Source organism: Pezoporus wallicus, unplaced genomic scaffold (assembly GCF_028554395.1).
Source record: "Pezoporus wallicus isolate ANWC-B61680 ecotype Strahan unplaced genomic scaffold, APGP_CSIRO_Pwel_v1 contig_4131, whole genome shotgun sequence".
Lineage (NCBI taxonomy): Eukaryota > Metazoa > Chordata > Aves > Psittaciformes > Psittacidae > Pezoporus > Pezoporus wallicus.
This window is the reverse complement of record NW_026641950.1, coordinates 11,083,764-11,105,524: the sequence shown is the minus strand read 5'-3', so window position 1 is coordinate 11,105,524 and position 21,761 is coordinate 11,083,764. Positions and strand designations below refer to the sequence as shown.

The 21,761-nt window shown below is 38.8% G+C and overlaps 1 protein-coding gene across 1 annotated transcript in view; it reads right to left on the bottom strand.

Moving 5' to 3' along the window:
• The window catches only part of WWP1 (WW domain containing E3 ubiquitin protein ligase 1), a 57,473-nt gene extending 37,842 nt beyond the window's left edge, over positions 1 to 19,631 (bottom strand). The window contains exons 1-2 of the mRNA XM_057426283.1: positions 19,555 to 19,631; positions 1,106 to 1,196 (exon numbers count right to left, since the gene is read on the bottom strand). Of these exons, the coding sequence (XP_057282266.1) occupies positions 1,106 to 1,175 (70 nt within the window). The 5' untranslated portion in view covers positions 1,176 to 1,196; positions 19,555 to 19,631. The remainder of the gene's footprint in view (positions 1 to 1,105; positions 1,197 to 19,554) is intronic.
• Positions 19,632 to 21,761: the final 2,130 nt, after the last annotated feature.

The following is a 21,761-nucleotide window of genomic DNA, read 5'->3' as shown; positions in this document are numbered from 1 at the left end:
TTAGATATCAAACGTATTTACCTAGATGCATTTTACTTATCTTTGGATTACAAGTCTTTGTTCTGCCCTGCCAGCACACAGAAAGAGCAGCTAAGACTGACACTGATGGTCACATCCCAGACCAGTCCTTATCCATAAGTAGCAAAATGCAGAACCTACTAGGCCTGTTCATCTGTTGAAAAAACTGTCCCCAGCACAATCAGAAATTTGCAGAACTGCTTGTAGCCCACTGCGGCTTCTTCCAGCAGATTCTAGGATGACTGCATTCTGCCTCAAACTCTTGAGAGCCAGCACAGCAAAAGGAAAAAAATAGTCACAAGATGCAACATAGTAAATTCCAATTTGATGGAAGGAAAAACATTTTCACAGTGATGTAGTGTATCACCAGAACAAGCTGCCCAAACTGGTAATCTACAGCCTTTGAGATACTTAAAATTCAGCTGGACAATACCTTGAGCAACCTGATCCAACTTCAAAGGTCATCCTGCCTTCAGCAGAAGAATGGACTAGGAAATCCCCAAAGGTCCCTTACAACCTAAATAATTCCATGAATCTCTGTAATCCAACCTGCTGCTCTAAGGGTAATACAACATATCTATATGATACTCAATATACGTAACTTTTACTACATATCAAGTTGTTTACTTGATATATAATCAAAGACCTTAATCTTTTGAAAAGCTAGCAGATTTTGTGATCTCCTCCAGGTCTTCTACAGCTTCACTGTAACACTGCACCCATTTTCAACTGCCCATCTTTTTATAGAATTTCAATTATGTGTGTTCTCTCTATAGAATTTGTGCCATTAATTATTTGTTCCCAAGCAGAATTCCTTACATTTGCCCCTACTGCTGTATGGAATCATTTTCTTTTTTTCTTTTTTTTTTATATAATTTGAAGAGATCATTAAAACCAGTCATCCAAATCACTGTATAACCACTACTTAGCTTCAATTCACCTACATATAGTTATATTCTTAACTGTAACATTCAAATTATTAAGATATTAACTATATTAATCCATTTTTACACTGATTTCAAAGATTGCTTTTTTAGAATACATATACTTTCCTGTAAAAATCACCATGGTACAAACCACTACTTGCCTGTTACTTGCATCTGTAATCTTCCATTATGGTTGTTACTTGTACCAGATCTTGGTGAGGATGTGGCCATGTCAGAGGTTTAGGCTTTAGCCTAAAGAAAATTAAAAAAATAGCACACAAGCAGCTTATTAAAAAGCACTTATCTCTGCATGTTAGTTACAACTGTTAAATAAAATGCTGAAATAATCACCAAGTTCCCAAATGTTACTTAAGTATGGCAGGATGCATTATTTCATAACACCAGTTCAAAAAAACAATTACTTTGGAGATTTTTCCCATGCTACCTTTGAAGATGCCAAGACGCTTCAGTAATGCATAAATTTACATAGCTGAGAACAACTGTGGAAGGCAAAAGAAAAAATTCAGCTGTGATGTATCAACATCCCTATCTCCAGAAATTAAGCATATGGTCTGATTTCAGATGAGCTAAGCACCAACAACTTCAAATGAACAAACTATCTGAAAGGTTTATATGCTTGAAAAGGAAGTTGTCCTCAAAATGACACTCTCGAGCAATAATGTGATTCAGACAAACAGTTGAATTCTATCGTTAGATTTGCGATCAGCTTTCTATACCACTGCTGTCCACCCACATATCACTTCCCTCATCTATTGAGACGGTAAGCACTTTACAAGGACCACCCCATCTTCCCGTTGAGCAACTAAAATAATATGGTCTGATCTTAGGGCATCCCAGCACCTGAAGTGCATGTAGACAGCATCACTCCATCCTCCTGAATTACTACGCCTGAAACAAAGCTGGAAGTCACATATTCTTTGTTTCTATCAAGCCACTATTTTTCATGGGAAAAGAATATAAACATTTAAAATACAATTTCTATAATATGGATGAACTTCCATGTATTTATTTTCTGGTAACAATAATATGGGAACAGTTGTCACCAAACCCTTTTCATTGTGTACCTCTATCAGCAAAACGTTTTTGAACCCATACCCCTAAAATGTGTATATTTATTTATAAATTATGTATAGGTACTACTGTACCAATATATTCTATATATTATAAAACATAAAAATAGAAAATGAGATGAGAAAAATATTAAATAAACAGTATTTTTAAATAGTATTCATTCCCGATGGCACAAAAAAAATTCTGCTCTCATAAAAATACTTTTTGTGATAGCCATATTTTTTGTGATTGAATATGCTTCATGTTTTAAAATACTGGCTTAACACTTTGTACTACAGTGATGTGAATGTCTAGTTCTAAATTCAGTTTATTTTAATACTTAGGTTTAATGCCATCATAACTAGAAAAGTCAATTTACAAGGACACATACATCCAAACCAAAGTGTATCAATCATGACGCTCATTTTTCAATACCATCCACTAACAGTACAAAAGTTTTTCCTTAAATTTGGCCAGTATATCTCCATCTTCACTACTGTTAGTCAGTTGTTAATGCAAACTAATGGAAACTAATCAAACGTTGCATTTTTATATTCTTAACAACGGGTATAAACGGCCCTGAAACTCTCTATTTGGAAGACTTTTAAACAGGTAAGAAAATTCTGCTTCCAAGTTTAAGTGTACAGATATGAGTTTTTAAACAACTGTGCAACAAAATCGCACAATGATCAAACCATTACCAAACATTCATTTTCAAAATGTTCTCTACATAGCAAGAGTTTCCTGCAAACAGCAGTCATCATCTTACTTGCTAAAAAAATCATCTTTACCTTGAAGGGATGTGTTAAGTGTCTTTTTAAAAAAAAAAAAAAAAAATTTGTTAGCATACTGCTGACAGCCACTTGTCACTACACAGCAGGTCAGAACACTTTTTTGTGAAAGAAAAATGTGCAATTAATATTTAATTTTTACAACTCATCTAAGGACTTTGCCATGATAACCAGCAAACCTCCACACAGTACAAGATTTTCCTGGTCACTCCTCACATCATTACAAATTACGTAAAAATTCTACTATTTAAAGGTCTTGCCTTCATACAGTTAACCACAATGATGACATCCTGCAGCATACTTCATGAACTTCCGGCTCCAATTTTCTTCTTGCTTGCCTATGCATGATGCAGTGAATGAACTCCATGCGCAGTACTCTACTTGCAACCTCACCCCAGAATCTTTTTTGCTTTAGTCAAAGGAGCCACTCCATCAGTGGTTACATTTGCAAAGTTTTTCCATTTAAAAAAAGTTAAAGTAAGTCATTTACTGTTAAGAATGTTTACTTTGGCACATCTTTCTTTAGTGACTTAGTTATCTGTGTATTTCATTACTGACCTAGAATCTAGCAACTACCATAAGCTGAGCCTTTCATTCAACTGTACAGCACATCACCCACACTGTGTAATTTCTAATATTTGCTTCTTCAAATCTCTGGCAGTGTTTTACAGTTATCTTCCAAAAGTATCTGCTAATAAAGGAATGCATTTTAGTTTCTCATCATATTCTTTTCCGTGTATTACTTCAGACATTTTTACTGCCGCAGGAAGATCAAGTGTTTCCCCAACCATACGTGGCTTCTAAGTCTTTTGCTATTGAGAAACCTCAAAAGAGGCTTTTAAAGATCTATCACTGAGTTTAGTGAAATCCTATAAAGTACTGGCCTGAGTATCGCATAACCTTAAACATTGCTGAAAAAAAAGTAGAGGTTTGTCCTCATATTCTGGATGCTTAGTTCTTAAATGGCTTGCTAATTGTGATGGCTCCACACCATCATTAGCTGATATTTCAAGGTACAATATTCTCTCAGGACTAGGTTCATCATTAACAACAGCGGATGTACACCCACATTTTAAACAGCCTTCTTAACAAATCCAAATGTTGTTTGGCCAACATCTTTGTCAGATCTAACTGCCATTGCTTTTACCTCATTAATGCAACTGACCAAGAGCTCATACTAGGAGTGGAAGAAGCATCAGCTCTGCAATATTCTTATTGTTCACTTGTGCTCACAGTATTAGTATTATCTTCAATCCACGCTCCCTTTGCAGAATTTTTTTAGCCCACTTGCACATTTTGTGAGTGTTAGCTTAGTTGAAATTAGATAATATAATCCATAAATCCACATAAGTGGGTACATGTAAACTGCTATACTGCAATACATTGAAAGCAAATAAACAAGTGAAGGTGATACTGTGAGCCTTCCACTCTGTGCAATACTAAATCTGCCCTTAGGACATCTGTGTCACCTACATGACACAGGACCATATGACATACACACCAAGTGATGGTGACAGTGTCAATATGTATATTAACAAGGAAAAAGAAAAAAAAAAACACAACCACCACAAAACCCTTCATTTCTTTCTTATTTTTAGGATAAAACATAAGTCCTAACATTTTCCTCACACACCCCACTTTGGGTATCACTGATACGGAGGACATCAAAGGAGTAACACATGTAATCAATTCTGTGACAAGTAAACTCAAATTCTTCACAAGTAACCAAGATCTGCAATCTAGTTCTAATCGTGCATTTAAAAACAAGTTTAGGCATGGTTTTGTAACTGACAATTATTTTCACTGAGTTTTTTCCTCCTATTGTTCAACCTGCATAGATCCAAATTGCTAGCACTATCCCTGAGTTTTACTTGGTTGGTTGATTGTTCGGCTGGGGTTTATGGTTTTTTTAAGTCTACTTGTAGCATGCACAAAGCAAAATAAATACAGCAATAAAGAAATAAACTGTGTCAAAGTCCTCAGGTAGACAGTTGATTGCCTAATCTCCTGAGACTTAGGTTTCAGGTGCTGATGTATCTGCAAGGCACACTACCTGCCTTAACCCGAGTTTCTGGCTCTGATTGCTACTAAAGTGCTAACTGCATTTGGCAAACACAGGCTTGCTAATCTCCTGATAACAGGGAAGTGAGAATTCACTACATACACCTTGGCATATTTCCACTTGACTGAAAAAGAATTACCATGATGCCTGGGAGAAATTCTTACAAGGCCAAGGATATCTCAATAGAGGATGGGGATGAGAAAGGCTGAGAAAGTTGGGCTGTTCAGCATGGAGAACAGAAGGCTGTGTGGAGACCTCATAACAGCCTTCCAGTATCTGAACGGGACCTACAAGGATGCTGAGAAGAGACTCTTCATCAGGGACTGTAGCAACAGAACAAGGGGTAATGGGTTCAAACTTAAACAGGGGAAGTTTAGGTTAGATATAAGAAAGTTCTTTACTGTCAGGGTGGTGAGGCACTTGAATGAGTTGTCCAAGGAAGTTGTGAATGCTCCATCCCTGGCAGTGTTCAAGGCCAGGTTGAACAAAGTCTTGGGTGACATGCTTTAGTGACCCTGCCCACGGCAGGGAGGGTAAGAACTAGACGATGTTAAGGTCCTTTCCAACCCTAACTATTCTATGATTCTATGAAACAAAGTTACGCTTCGGGTTGGCTGTTTCTACAATAATTACATGACTGTATCCCATGTTAACAGTGCTCCAACATTCTGGGTTTGCCTCTGTAAAATGAACATCCTTCTGTAATATAAGTCTATCTTATATTCTTGCAAATATGGTACATGTAGGTACATTTACACAGCAATGATTACAGTTCCAAAGTTTTAGGATGTTATAAACAAAATACTGCATTAACATGTATGTCAAATGCTACCTAGAAAGAAACAAACTAAAATAAATGGACGTAAAAAAAAAAGGCATTTAAAGTGTTTTAAATAAACATAGCTTTTTATCAACAATGCATGAAGAAACCATTATTACATATTTTGTATTCAAAAGGGCTTTACTGGACAAAGCAAATTAGTTGAACTGACCAATTCTGGTCTCATCACGTTCCGAAGATTCCAAACCTACAGCCCCTCCATCCTTTTTGAACTGATTAGGAATAAAGAACTGGTTAGGAATTAAAGGGGAAGGAAACTTCACATTTTCTCCAAGTTAAAAGAAGAAAACTATCAATTGGGTTTTCTAGTAACTTCTTTTTCAGGAATACATAAAAACATTATTTAAGGCTTCAGTCATCAATGACTTTCATAACTATCCAAACTCAGCTGCTGACATTTTTAAATGAAGTTAACAGGTTATTGTCTGATCAGCTCTGATGCAGTTTGGTTCTCCTAGAAGAAGAGAGCCTACTCACATGATGATGTTTGAAATTTTTATTCAATATCCAAGTGCTACTCTAATCACACTATTGGAAAAAAAAAAAAGTTTTCACTGCCTGATACATACTAGGTCCCATTCACTCCCAGTCAAAGTTGTCTTTTTTTCAGGTAAACAAAGCCCTTAGGAGGAAAACCTGGCCAAGTACAAGATAAAGGATCTTCTCTGAAGGTCTGGACACCTATTAGTCCTGGAAGGCTGGTCTGGACATAGGACAAATCCTGCTGCACAATCAAAGATAAGTTTAATCCAGTATCTAGCTCCTCAGGCTTTGATAGGAGAATTTCCACCAAGATGGGAGGGAAGAGAGGGGCAGGACACAGAACAATAACCCTATTTATCACATGAACTGCTTGCAGTACTGGTAAAAACACTTAGTGACATTGTATAAGGTACTAGTACTGATTGTGACATTCAAGAAAAGGCTATGAACAGCACTACTTGGAGAATAAAGACAATGAAAGTACAGTCTAAAAATAAGTCTGGAATTAAATCTGCTCATTGTCTATAAATATAACAGGAACACACAGAAAATAAAAATAAAGGCTACTGAATTTAAAGTGTTGACATAAATGTTTCCAAAAACGCCAGCTTTCTGGGGGACAAGGTTGCAGCAGAGAGGGCAAGCAAGTGCATACTGTTTGAAACTAAGCAGAGACAGTGAAAAAGTCATATAGCAGAGGGACTGAGAGACTTGTGCTAGGGTGGGATTACACCATCACTCTCTTGCCTCAATAGAGGTAAAAATTTTCATAAGCTGAGAATGATTTAAAAGAAGTTCTACAACTAGAAATTCTTCAAATACTGAAAACCTGGAAATATCAAGGACTACTAGCCTCCCATCTTTATGAGCCAGAAGAAGCTTTATCTCCACAGCCAAAACCAACCAAGATTTCAACTAGTAAGTTGTCTGATTTCAGTGAAGGAAGGGATGGGATGGCAGCTACATGAAGTGATGACACTCATTTGGAGGATTAAGAAGTTTTCACAAAATAACATCAAAAGCTAAATTCCAGACCTTTCTTGATCTAACTTGCAAGAAAACCTATATGAAAAACAGGTGGTAAAGAAGAACTGAAAGATGAGTCTTTTTGAAAATAAAGAATTTTCAGAACTTTTATTTCAAATAATGCAACCCCCTTTACAGCTTCCTGGAATCTCTGGTCATTTGTCCAATACATTTAGCAGGTTTGCAACATTTGGCAGGCCTTTTTACAGGATGAAAAAGCTAGTGCATAAAAGCACAAGATAAAACCACATACAGGTGTTAGTATGTGGTGGTAAAACTAGAGGTAGTATAGTACCTTTCAGGATTATACAGTTCCTAAAACAGCACACTAAAGGATTTATACAATAGTCCTCTTGCCTGCAGCAACACTAACAAAAACATTCTATGACTTGACACTCCCTGAACAGACAGCTTTGTTCATCAACAATATTTACACCTAAGCAATTAGAGAACTCTGAAGTCAAAGTCTTACTTCCCCAGACACCACAAGCCTGCTTGCTACTTTAAGAAGCAATGGAAAGACTACGCTTATCAGCAAGGGATCTCCTCCACAAACACCAATACAGCCATCTGAGAAGCACTGAACTTTCTGTTCATCTTGGTAGCAAAATTAATTCATTGTTTTTCAGGAAAATTTGATTTGTCCTCTTCCATTTCAAATGTCCTCCACATTTTTCAAATCTACTATTACAGGCCAACCCAAAATATCTGCAATTCCATTCTCCTTTCTGACTAAATGCAAGGTAAGCAGGAATATGTTGCAAAGCCCAGTGGGTACTGTGGTTTAGGTGTGATGGACTAGGGATACAGACAAGAGACATTATGTAAACCAAGGTATTAACTTTTATAATCAATACTTCATTGATGTATGTGAAGGGGAAAGGGACAAAAAAAACAAACAATAAAAAAAAAAAACCACACACACACCACCACCACCCTCCGGTGGACAGAAGTTTCCAGCAAAAAGCTATATTCATGGACATGTTATGTACTGAATCAAAATACCTGGCTGATTTGATTCCTTTCAACAGGATGCCAGAATTTAAAATAGTGTTACAATTCTTTTCAGGTGTAACTAATTAAACTTAAATGTGGGGAAATAGAACCTTGATTTGCCACAGACATTTAGGTTTATTTCATGTATGCACTACATGAACCAAAATCATTTGCACACAAGAACAAACTTCAAGAAAAGAAAAATATTGTTTAGTCATACTATTGTTTTATTGTCTCACATTGCACATCCTTCTAGATAGCAAGCAGTTTAAAAAGGGTTAAATTAAGTTGTAAATTAACATACTGTAACAGTTATGCAGCGAATAAACTCCCCTTAAAATTACTAGAAGTTGAAAAAAATGTTGGTTTTTAAATGTTAAATAGAAAGCCTTGACATTTTTAATTTCTTGAAATTAAGTGAAAGAATAGAACAAGAACTACAGATTAATGAAGCATCATTAAGCAGCAGGCCTTTCTTTGTCTCTCATACATACGCTGAAAGAATCATTCCAGCAGCAAAACTAGTAACCAGTGCTCTAATCTGTGGTTCTCACTAGACACACACAATGAAGGCAAAATCCAAGTAAAGACAAACAGCTGTAACATTCATTTTCTAATCTGAATGCTTTACACTGAAGGTCTTACATTTTTTTCAATTTAACTCAATAGATCTGTTTATATGCCACTGAAATGTTGTTTTTTTTTTCTCAGGCTAAGTCAAGTTTGTCTTTTGGTATTACGCTTTTACCCCAACAAAAGCTGCCAGTTCCCAATCACGCTTATTTTATTACCTGCATGAGTTCAATCACTTCCTGATTTTTTAACCTCTTATTTTTCATTGGTTTCACCTTTACTATATCTTTAATTTTCAGTCTTATGTATACTTTTGTCTTTGCGTGTTACGTCAAAATCATCCCAAATTTTTCTGGGGAAAATTTTAATTATCCATCACAGAAGTACACATCAAAGCCATATATTACGATATAAAAAATACTGGAACCATGCAACAGGCACATTTGCTATCAGTTTTTTAAACTATGTCTTAAAAATAGGCATCAAGAATATCAAAGTACCTGCAACATTACCAGTCCTAACTTCTGTGACAGCATGCTCAAGGAAGGAAAGGTTAACTTTAAGAATCCCTGTGACAACAATTTAAGCTACAGTCCTATGCTCAAACTGAAGGCAAAAGATGGCACAAGATATTAAGATCCATAAACCACAGAATAGCTTTAATAATAAACTTGGAAATTTGTAAGATGCAGTAAGCAGCACTGAACAGTGTCCTTACCTATGAAGTATCATTTATATAAGTATTACAAACAATAGCTTATGTCATTGTTTAATAGCTTAGAAAATGTTAGAAATAGAAATCAGTTTTTCGTTGATCATTTAAAATAATATTGTTTAAAGCACCAATTTTACTTCTCGTCACATAAGGGAAACACACAATGGCAGTACCCTTAGGACTGGATTGTAGTAAGACCATCATTTGCCAAGCAACAGATTATTTCCTGTGGCACCTACTCCTGGTTTCAAACTTCAGTCAAAAAACACTGACGGACTGAAATGCAGGTCTCCAGCTGAAAGGAGAAAAAACTAAGATCCCATTTATTAAAATGGAAAACTAGCACCTTTAAACTATTTAACAGAATACTTAGCTACTTACCAAGATGGTAAGGCTCCTGAAGACCCCTTTATCATTACCTCTACTTACTAATGGTTTCTCCAATTCCTTGGATATTGGTAAGTTTAAAACATATATATATATGTTTAAAAAAAAAAATCCAACCATACTCCATCAGACTTGCAAGTATTACCTACACAAACAGATCTGGAAAACTTAAAAGGACAGTAGTAAGTGTAGTGCAAAACACCTGCACCTGTATGACACATTTTATGCTAATAATGAATACTGAAAACATTCTTTTAAGTCAAGGGTCCAATGAAACTGGTCTTCCCATATATTAGATGTTCACTATATATAGTCCCAAATCACAAAATCACAGAATGGTTGAAGCTGGAAGGGACCTGGTCCAACCCCCTTTATCAAGCAAGGCCACCTACAGCCAGTTGCCCAGGATAATGTCCAGACAGCTTTTCAGCATCTCCTAGGACAGAGACTCCACAATCTACCTAAATACCCTTTGTGTATTTATATACACTGATCAGGTGCCCCCAGGTCTTCTCCAAGATGAAGCATCCCAAATCACAGCCCTTCAACAGAGGGTGTGCTCCAGTGCTTTAATCATCTTCAGCGTTCTTTGTTGAACTTTCTCCAGTATGTCCATGTCTCTTTTAATACTGAGGAGCTCAGCACTGGGCACATGACTTCAGATGTGGCCTCAACAGCACTGAATAAAGGGGCAAGATCACCTCTCTCAACCTGCTGGCAACTCTTCATCTAATGCAGCCCAGGATACCATTTACCATTTTTACCCTCTGGGCACATTGCTGCCTCAGGGTGTTTGGGTGTCTACCAGGACCCTCAGATCTTTTTCCAACAACAGAATTTCTTGCATCTCTCTGTCAAAACTGAAAAGCACTAACAAAATCATCTTCAACTGACAACATCACTCCGTCCTTCACCTAGGAGTAGCTTACAAGCATTCCCAAAAAAAAAAAAAAGAAAAAAAAAAACAGCCAACAAAAAAAAAAAAATTACTTGCAGCTGAGAGGATTGAAAAAGGACACAAAAATGTGAATCAGAAAATCCAACTTCAATAAAATAAAGGAGAATAAAGCTATGAGAAAGTCTTCATACTTTCTGTTATCACCCACACACTTTCTGGAGTGGATCTTCAGACCAGCCAAAACAGTAAGGGACACAGTAGTATTTCATTTCTCTGAGCCTATTGCACATACTGTCAAGTACAGACAAACCAATGGCTTCCTAATGCTTTGACATTAACAGAATTTCAGCTTCAGCAGTCTCCTCCTCAGGGTCTACAAGGCCTTGTCAGCAAGGAAAAGCATTACTTCTTCCTACAAATTAACAGCTTCCCTAGAGACACTTTAACATCTACTTTGTTACGGAGTTCCAAGTTGCCAACCCTACAGCATGCCTACATAGAACTGAACTGGAAAGCAAACTGTCATTCTTCTTAAACCACAGAACATCCTGAGATGGAAGAGACCCACAAGGATCACTGAGCCTAGCTCCTGACTCCACAGGGCAACCTAAAAGTTAAACAATGTACACAGAAGCACTGTCAACGCTTCCCGAAATGGAGGTGTTCAGTCAGTTCCCAGAGCTATGATATCATTGGTATTACCAAGATATGGTGGAATGAGTCCCATGACTCAAGCACTGGGATGGAGCTACAGGCTATTTAGGAGGGACAGACAGGGCAGGTGTAGTGGAGGTATCATGCTCTGCGTAAGGGAGAGGTTTGACTACAGCCCATACAATTAATGATGGTGTGGTTAAGAGCAACTGAGTGAAGATTAGGGGAATGAAAAGCAAAGGAGATTGCATAGTGAGTGTCTACCGCCGATACCCCACCCAGCATGTAAGCACTGAGGATTCTGTAGGCAATTAAGAGAAATCCACGAATGAGCAGTCCTTGTACTTATGAGAGATTTCAACATCCCAAATATCAAATAGGAATACCATAGTGCTGTGATGAGCAAGTCTGGGAAATGCTTGAAGTTTGTGAAAGATAGCTTCTTGTCACAAGTAGCCAGCGAGCCAGCTAGGAAAGATGTTGCTAGACTTGTTATCTACAAATATAGGACTCATGGGTGATGTGACTGTAGGCAGCTCTGTTGGCCACAGTGATCACAAAACATTTGAGTTTAAAATTTTCAGTGTAATGAGAAAAAACGACAGCAGAGTTTCTAGCCTGGACTTCACAAGAGCAAACTTTATTCAGGGAACTATCTAACAGAGTACCCTGGAAATCTGCTTTTGAGGGCTTAAGTGCTGATCAGTGTTTAAGAACCACCTTCCAGAAACACAGGAGCAGGCAATTCAATTCCAGTGTGTCTTACATCAAGCAAGCAGGGCAGAAGACCAGCCTGGCTGAACAGGAAACTCCTCATGAAGTTCAAGAGGGAAAAAAAAAAAAAAAATATCTCTAGGAGCAAAGTTAGGCTTTGAAGAAAGATTACAAAGCCACGGATTGTTTACCAGTTGACACAAAAAGCCAAAGTTCAATTAGAGTTGAAACTGGCCAGTGTTGTGTGAGATAACAAAAAAAAACCAATCCAACATTGGACATACTTGTTGAAGATGGTCACCTGATTAACGGGGATGAAGAAAAAGCAGACACATTCAGTGCTTTCATTTTTCTTTTTGTCTCAGTCTTTAATAAGACTGATAGACCTTGAGCTGCCTGGTTCCTCAGGTCAGAGGACTAAGAGTGTAAAAACAGTGACTTTTCATTTGTGGATACTCGAATTGTAAGAGACCAGCTGCAGCAGCTGAATGTTCACAAGTCCATGGGACCTGACAGGATTCACCCCCAAGTTCTGAAGGACCTAGTGGATATTATGGTAGGACCCTTCTCAATCAGCTGCCAAAGGTCTTGGGAGTCTGGGGAGGTCTCTGCTGACTGGAAGCTAGGCAATGCTATTCCAATCTACAAAAAGGGCATGAGGGAATACCGAGGAAACTGCAGGCCTTTTAGCTCCTTGAAAAATTACGGCTAAGATCATACTGGGTGCTACTGAAAGGCATTTAAAGAATAATGCGGGTTCACAAAGGGAGAGTCCTATTTAAATACTTTGATAACCTTCTATGACAAGGTCATCCACATAGTGGATGCAGGGGAAGTGGTGAATGTAGTTCTGGATTTCAGTAAGGCTTTTATTACTGTCCCTCACAGCATCCTTCCAGACAAGCTGTCCAGCTGTGCGACAAGCAGGTTCAGAGCGCACTGGGTGAAGAACTGGCTTAAGGGTGGGGCAAAAAGGTTCGTAGCAAATGAGCCTATATCTGGTTGACAACCAGTCACCAGCAGCGTTCATCAGGTCTCAATTCTAGGGCCAGTTCTGTTCAATGTATTTATCAACGATCTGGATGTCAGAGTTAAATGTACCATTAGCAAGTTTGCTGGCTGGAAAGTGGAGAGGGAAGGGAGATCTCTTCTCCCTGGTATCCAGTCATAGCATATGTGGGAATCATAGAATGGTTAGGGTTGGAAAGGACCCCAAGATCGTCAGGGAACAGTATTTTCACCTTCATTTTAATATTCAGCTGAATAGCCTTTGTATCCACCAGAATAAAGTAATACACTAGACACACACTCTCAGACTCTGAGTTGCTTTGGATAATCCTAGCAACTGGTACACATTATTGTTTATCAGACTGGCATCAAGAGCCATATAATGTAATATACCAGGGCAAATCTCTAAAATATGGGCAGAGTTTAGTATAACTACACTGCAAACAAAAAAATTCTTACCATAGCTACATGTAGACACTTACATTTTAAATTTTGACTCTATAGGTAACACAACAATATGGAAAAGTATGGGCTTCAGAACAGACATGCAGCCTGAGCACATACCAAGAGTGCCCAGATAGCTTATAAAAATCCACTCACAAGAATTCCTGCCTGTCACCACCACCTTACTGGTCATAATAGCCTTGACTAGCATGAGCACATCCCTACTGCAGTCACAGTAAAATTAAGAAACCAACAAATTATGAAGGAACATAAACCAACATTACAGATGTTAATGAAGAGTGATGCTGTTCCTATTAGGCCCTACTCCTTGTTTCTGTGGGGATATGAACAGACCATGACTAAGCAATACTAATAATGGAAAACAAATTAATACTGCCCCACAAAATAATCTCCCAATTGTTCTGGGAAGTCAGCAGAAAATGACAATTCAAAGAAGAGGAGAAACCTACTCAGCATTACAGGCTAACATGGCAGGAAAGGTCATGGCACATTTTTCGGCACCAAGACATTTGATGTGATCTACCTCTCCTCAGTAACTCTATCTCAAAAAATAAAGAGGTGTAAGTAGAATTCACTGCATGTTCTCACTCTCTCTTCTCTGAAGATTTGCTTTTTTTAAATGTGCTATACAAGCCTCTTTCCAGCTGTCAATCTCAGCAGTGTTAAAACACTAAAATATGCTTGTCCTAATTCCAATCACAGACTGCACTAATCTTACCTATTTCTACCTGACAGAACTCACCCAAGCATTGTCACTTATTTTTCAAAATAGCCCTTTAGTCTCTACAGTGCTAGAGAATTCAACCTGATCCCTAGTAAGGCTCTCAGGTGATAAATAATTCTCACTTCTTAAGAGTCCTCTGCTCTACTAATTGTTTTCCAATAACAGAATGTCTTGCATCTCTCTGTCAAAACTGAAAAGCACTAACAAAACCATCTTCAACTGACAACATCACTCTGTCCTTCACCTAGGAGTAGCTTACAAGCATTCCCAAAAAAAAAAAAGAAAAAAAAAACAACCAACAAAAAAAAAAATTACTTGCAGCTGAGAGGACTGAAAAAGGACACAAAAATGTGAATCAGAAAATCCAACTTCAATAAAATAAAGGAGAATAAAGCTATGAAAAAGTCTTCATACTTTCTGTTATCATCCACACACTTTCTGGAGTGGATCTTCAGACCAGCCAAAACAGTAAGGGACACAGTAGTATTTAATTTCTCTGAGCCTATTGCACATACTGTCAAGTACAGACAAACCAGTGGCATCCTTAGGATATGCTCTGACATTAACTGATTTTCTCCTTGTTTCTATAACAATCTATTCCTTATTTTGAATCATGTATTAGCCTATCCCAATTGAATCTTGTAAGAATTATTTCTTAACAGACTAGCCTACTCAACTTCTCAAAGTGTGCTCTCACAACTCCTTACTTAGCTGTAGATAGAGGGTTAAAAGCACAGGCTGAAATTTATTCATATTCTGCTCAAGGTTCTGTTGGCCTCTGCTGGAAGCCTCTCTTCCTTCACTTCTTTTTATGCTAAATAATAAACAGTAGTTTTCATTTTACTTGCACAAGAAAAGTACTATTCCACCAGCTTTCCCCTCAATCAGTTTATTGGAATTTTTTTCCCGATCAAAAAATGGAATACAAAGAAACACAACAATCTGTTTTGTAAAAGATACAAAACTAGGAAGTCTCCACATAGTACCAGAATCACTTACCATAAAATAGTAAAATTTAGCATTTTTCAAATAGGCTTACATAATTAATATAAAAATAGTATGCAAGGCAGTATATGTTATATTCTCAATGCATTCCAACATTTACTTTTTATTCCATTCCTAATAGGACATTTTCATAAAGTAACTAATAATTTTATCGGATTCTGATTAACAAATAATTTATGCCCCATCTTAACAAAGAGTCCTAGCTACTCCCTCCAATACACATTAGGGCTCCTATATTAACACAAAAATGTACTTATGACCAAATATTAAAATAGCCCGTTATGTCTCTGAAGTTTACACTTCCTTTACTCAAATATTTCATCACTTACAGATTTTGCCAGCTCATTAGCAGCAGTATTTTTGTCATCTTACAAAGTAAGACTCCAACTAGTTTTCTTCCTCATAGCTATTCCCTTAACAACGCAGTTTTACTCACCATCCTCTGACAACATCGCTTTGTCAGCAACCTCTCACAAGACATTCAGCCAAGGATTTCATTTTAAAATAACATACAAGTATCAGTCTTCTACCAGATTTTCAATACTAATTGAGTTTTTTCCTGTCCTTGTAATTTATGATTCAGGCACCACAGAAACATGGCTCCTATGACTGGAGTGTTGGAATGGAAGGTTACAGGCTCTTTAGAAAAGACAGGCCTGACAGGCAGGGAGGGGGAGTTGCCCTTTATGTTAGCAATAGGCTGGAGAGTATGGAACTCTGTCTGGGGACAGGTGAGCAGTCCACAGAGAGTTTGTGGGTCAGGGTTAAAGGGAATATAGCTATGGGAGACATTACTGTGGGGATCTGTTACAGACCACCTGATCAAGGAGAACCTGTGGATGAAGCACTCTATAGACAGATAGGAAAAGCCTCACGCTCACAGGCCCTTGTTCTCATGGGGGACTTCAACCACCCTGATATCTGTTGGAAGGATGGTACGGCCTGGCACACGCAATCCAGGAGGTTCCTCGATTGTGTGGAAGACAACTTCCTTCTGCAAGTAATAGAGGAGCCAACGAGGAGAGGTGCCGTGCTTGACCTCATGCTCACCAACAGGAAACGGCTAGTTGGAAATGTGATGCTCCAGGGCACCCTTGGTTGCAGTGATCACGAGATGGTCGAACTCGAGATCCTCAGGACAGCGAGAAGAATATGCAGCAAGCTCAATGCCCTGGACTTCAGGAGAGCAGACTATGGCCTCTTCAGGAACCTTCTTAGGAAGGTTCCATGGGATATATCCCTAGAGGGCAGGGGGCCCCAAGACTGTTAGTTGATATTCAAGGATCACCTGCTACAAGCTCAGGAGAGTTGCATCCCAACCAGAAGGAAGTGCAGCAGGAGGGCCAGGAGACCTCCTTGGATGGATAAGGAGCTGCTGAGGAAAATTCAAAGGAAAAAAGTGGCTTATAAAAGGTGGAAGAAAGGGCAGGTGGCCTGGGAAGAATACAGGGATGTCATCTGGGAAGCTAGGGACCAGGCTAAGAAAGCTAAGGCCCAGTTAGAATTAAACTTGGCTAGGGAGGTTAAAGACAACAGGAATAGATTCTGTAGGTACGTAGCGAATAAAAGACAGACTAGGGACAATGTAGGCCCACTCCGGAACCTATCGGGAGAACTGCCTACCCTGGATTTGGAGAAGGCTGAGGCTCTTAATGACTTCTTTGCCTCAGTCTTCACTGGCAAATGCTCTGACCACACCACCCAAGTTTAGGAAGGCAGATGTAGAGACTGTGAGAATGAAGACCTTAGGCCCACTGTAGGAGAGGATCTGCTTCAAGACCATCTTAAGAACCAGAACGCGCACAAGTCCATGGGACCTGATGAAATCCATCCTCGGGTAACGAAGGAGCTGGCAAATGAAGTTGCTTAGACACAGTCCATCATATTTGAAAAATCATGGCAGTCAGGTGAAGTTCCCGACAACTGGAAAAAGGGAAATATAACCCCCATTTTCAAGAAGGGGAAAATGGATGACCCGGGGAATTACAGACCAGTCAGTCTCACCTCTGTGCCTGGTAAAATCTTGGAGCAGATTCTCCTGGAAGGCATGCTAAGGCACATGAAAAACAACAAGGTGCTTGGTGACAGCCAGCAGGGCTTCACAAAAGGGAAATCCTGCCTGACCAATTTGGTGGCCTTCTATGATGGGGCTACAGAACTGATGGACAGGGGTAGAGCCGTTGATCTTAAGGTCCTTTCCAACCCTACCTATTCTATGATTCTATGATGTCATCTACCTGGACTTGTGCAAAGCGTTCAACACTGTCCCACATGACATCCTTGTCTCTAAATTGGAGAGACATCAATTTGATAGATGGACCGCTCAGTTGATAAAGAACTGGCTGGATGGCTGCATACAAAGGGTTGTGGTCAATGGCTCAATGTCCGGCTGCAGACCAGTAACGAGTGGTGTCCCTCAGGGATTGGTGTTGGGACCCGTCTTGTTCAACATCTTTCTCAGCGACACAGACAGTGGGATTGAGTGCGCCCTCAGCAAGTTTGCTGATGACACCAAGCTGTGGGGCTTGGTTGATAGCTGGAGGGAAGGAATGCCATCCAGAGGGGCCTTGACATGCTTGTAAGGTGGGCTGATGGCAGTGCAATGTACTACACCTGGGTCAGAGCAATCCCAGGCACAGCTACAGGCTGGGCAGAGAAGAGATTCAGAGCAGCCCTGTGGAGAAGGACTTGGGGGTGTTGGTTGATGAGAAAATGAACAGGAGCTGGCAGTGTGTGCTCATAGCCCAGAAAACCAACCATATCCTGAGCTTCATCAAAAGGAGCATGACCAGGAGGTCAAAGGAGGTGATCCTGCCCCTCTACTCTGCTCTTGTGAGATCTCACTTGAGTATTGAGTGCAGTTCTGGTGTCCTCAACATAAAAAGGACATGGAACGGTTGGAACAAGTCCAGAGGAGGGCCATGAGGACGATCAGGGGGCTGGAGCACCTCCTGTATGAGGTTGAGAACATTGCATCTGTTCAGCCTGGAGAAGAGAAGGCTGTGGGGAGACCTCATAGCTGCCTTCCGGTATCTGAAGGGAGCCTGTAAGGATGCTGGGGAGGGACTATTCATTAAGGACTGTAGCGACAGGACAAGGGGTAACTGGTTAAAGCTTAATCAGGGGAAGTTTAGATTGGATATAAGGAGGAAATTCTTTCCTGTGAGGGTGGTGAAGCACTGGAATGGGATGCTCTGGGAAGTTGGGAATGCTCCATTCCTGACACTGTTCAAGGCCAGGCTGGACAGAGCCTTGGGTAGCATAGTTCAGTGTGAGGTGTCCCTGCCCATGGCAGGGGGGTTGGAACTAAACGACCTTAAGATCCTTTCCAACCCTAACTATTCTATGATTCTATGTTATGCAACCAGGCATTACTGAGGAACATGAACTGAGGAATATGAATTTGCTTCCATAGGCCAACATCACTTTTTTCCTTTTAAACCCCAAATCTTTTCAGCTACCTCAGTAAGACAGTAGTAATTTTTTAGAAAGGTAACACTGGAAGAAGGCAGGTGGAAGAGGAAAAAAAAAAAAAAGTGTAGCAAGAATGAAGGAATAGAAGGAATTGAAATTTAAGAAAGAGCAGCTTCCACACTTCTAGCCTGAGGGAGAGAGAAAAGAGAAGCTGGGCAATCCTCTTGCTCTTCATCTTCTATTTAGCTTTTCTTTTATATTGCCCTTTGTTATGTTCACACAAAGATACTTTTAATCTCACTGTGCATACTAGAAAATGCAAGAGAGCTGATTCCAACATACCAGTTAGTAAAAACAGAGTCAGTCTTTAAAATGATTGTTCAGCCGTCCTAGCTTATGCTTACAAACAGTAACAAAAAAATCTTACTGAATTTCTGAGGAACTAGCACTGTGTTTCAAAACTGGACATGTATTCTCTTTTTTCATTTCTGATGACTAAAGAGATTGTGCAATTTTACAGATTATGAACTTTATCTTTCCTGTTTACTTTTCCCTATTGCAAAACTATAACTCCTTGGATTTGATTTATACTGAGAAAACACTCGCTACCTTGAAATGTTCACACAATTCAAAGTTCTCCCCTATTTTTCATTCACCCATGTGAGTGACAGATAAAAGGTTTCATTTCTTTCTTTTTCAGGACTCTCACTGACCTCCTGCTCCACTCAAATGCTTATAGAAAAAAAACTTGGTTAGAAACCCCCGAAATAAGAAATATAGTACCTCTGTGTATTTTTGTCTGTACTCACAGCAGACAAAGAGCTCTCTTCTGCCCACTTCAGGCTGCAAGGTGAAGATACTTGAAAGTGTGAAACAATTATTTTACTGTTTATTTTTAAAATGTGACATCCTCTTCTAGTTCTTTTTTAGATTGTTTTCTTCCACCCCCACTTGATTTTCAGCAAGATAACTCTAAAATCCTAGTATTAAAAAGCAGATGGGAGTAATTCTGTGCCATTAGAACTACTTGAGAAGGTCAGTTACTAACATGTATTTGCATTCTCAGTGCCATTTACACATCAGACAAATCAAGAGAATGTCCGACTGTGTTTTCAGTAACAGGTATTTATGCTTGAAAGAATTATTCTGAAGTGATTTGTGCCACTGAAATATTCCTTGCGTTAGACTACTGAGGCTGAATTTCACAACCGAAAAAAGTATTTGCCTTACTAGTTACATCCCTCCAAGTTAACATCTTTAACAGTGAGAATGTTAAGAAGCTTCTAAACTGGTTACATTTAAGTACCTTGAGACCCTAGAGTCACTTAAAGGAGAACATAAGCACCTCTAACATGTTGCAGCAACAAAAAAAAAAGTGATTAATTAAAGAAGTTTCAAAAGCCCAAGAATGTAATCTGCTTTGCTAAACACATGCTTCCTCCAATTTTTATTAAATGCTTTATTTTAGTTGGAAGTTATTATAAAGTAGCACAACCAGCTAAGTAAATTTCAGTTTATTCTTCAAAGTCAGTAGAAATTGTAAATTAAATCCAAATCTATATTCTCTTTAAATAGGATTTTGAAAGTGGTTTTTTTACAATACTGAATTATCAAACTGCACATAAGATCATAAATGTATGCAATCTCAACACCAACTGAGAGGGAATTAAAAAAAAAAAATATGATGTTTGCCATCTATCTGCTGTTACAGAACCACATCAGTATACACTCATGCAAACCTGCAATGATTAATTGCTTCATACTACATACTACATGCAGTAGTTACTAAGACCTACACATAACACAAGTATAAACATTTCCCTGACATACTTTCCTTGAAATGCTAAGAAATAAAAATATAAATATATAACCGAAACACATAGTGCTCTTCCAGGTAAACAATTCTGACATACTATAACCACTCTGACTGCTGATGGCTTCCCTAGAATCTCTGATGTTCCTCTGTCAAGCAACACTATCAACACTGCATTTGCAAAACTGAGCTAAACTTAAGTATGCTTCTGGTTAAACTACTAGGTCCTCAAACACACCAAAAACATATGCCAAGAAGCTATAATTACAACCTTACACTTAAAGAAAGCAATTAAAACCAAAAACTTCCTTTTTGTAGGTAATGTAGCAATTTTTAGCAAAACCCATGCCATGTCACTGTTCCACAAGCCTCTGGATCGCCTCTTCTGGACACTCCAACTCCTGCTGATGAGGAAGAAGAGACTGCTCTCTACAGCCATATCATTTTCCTTCAAGACCTCCGATACTTCTAATGGCCCATACCTAAGCCTATTTTATGTCACTATAAGAGGATTTCAGCAGACCATGATATATCTGAGCTAACAGCTACAGAGAAAGTGCCCTACTGATTCAATGAAAATCAAACTCTAAATAAGGACCTGAATGGAACCAACTCCTATTGTCTGCACTTACACACAGACCAATACAATACAGAATCACAGGATCACAGAACAGTTTGGATATCCCTGTATACTGCTTAACTCAGAATTCAAAGGAACAGTTCTGGTTTACAAGTTTCATAAAAACAGCAAGAATGACAGGATTTTGGTTAATCTGATGCCACCAGGGAAACTGGGGAACCCTTCCCCAATTTACATACTTTCACAGCAGAAGGCACACTAAAGCAGCTTTTCTACTGACTGAGTCGCATGCAACTGATGCAGAGCTAGAAAGCCTTTTGTTTTGTTTTAATTAAGATGAATGTTACACTGTGCAGACACAGGTAAGAGCAGTACTAACCTAGTTTACAAGACCTGATATTTTTATCAGAAGCTTCACTCCTTCTCTTCAGCCTTCATGAAAAAAGTCTTCTTAAAGTTAAAAGTAACTTCCAGGAATCACTTAAGCATAGCTTGAAGCAAGCACTTGTTGTGTCTATCACTCCATCCATTCCCTCTCCAAGCCTTCTCACTTCATTATCTGCCTTTCACCCAACTAAATTCTAGGATCAACCTGGG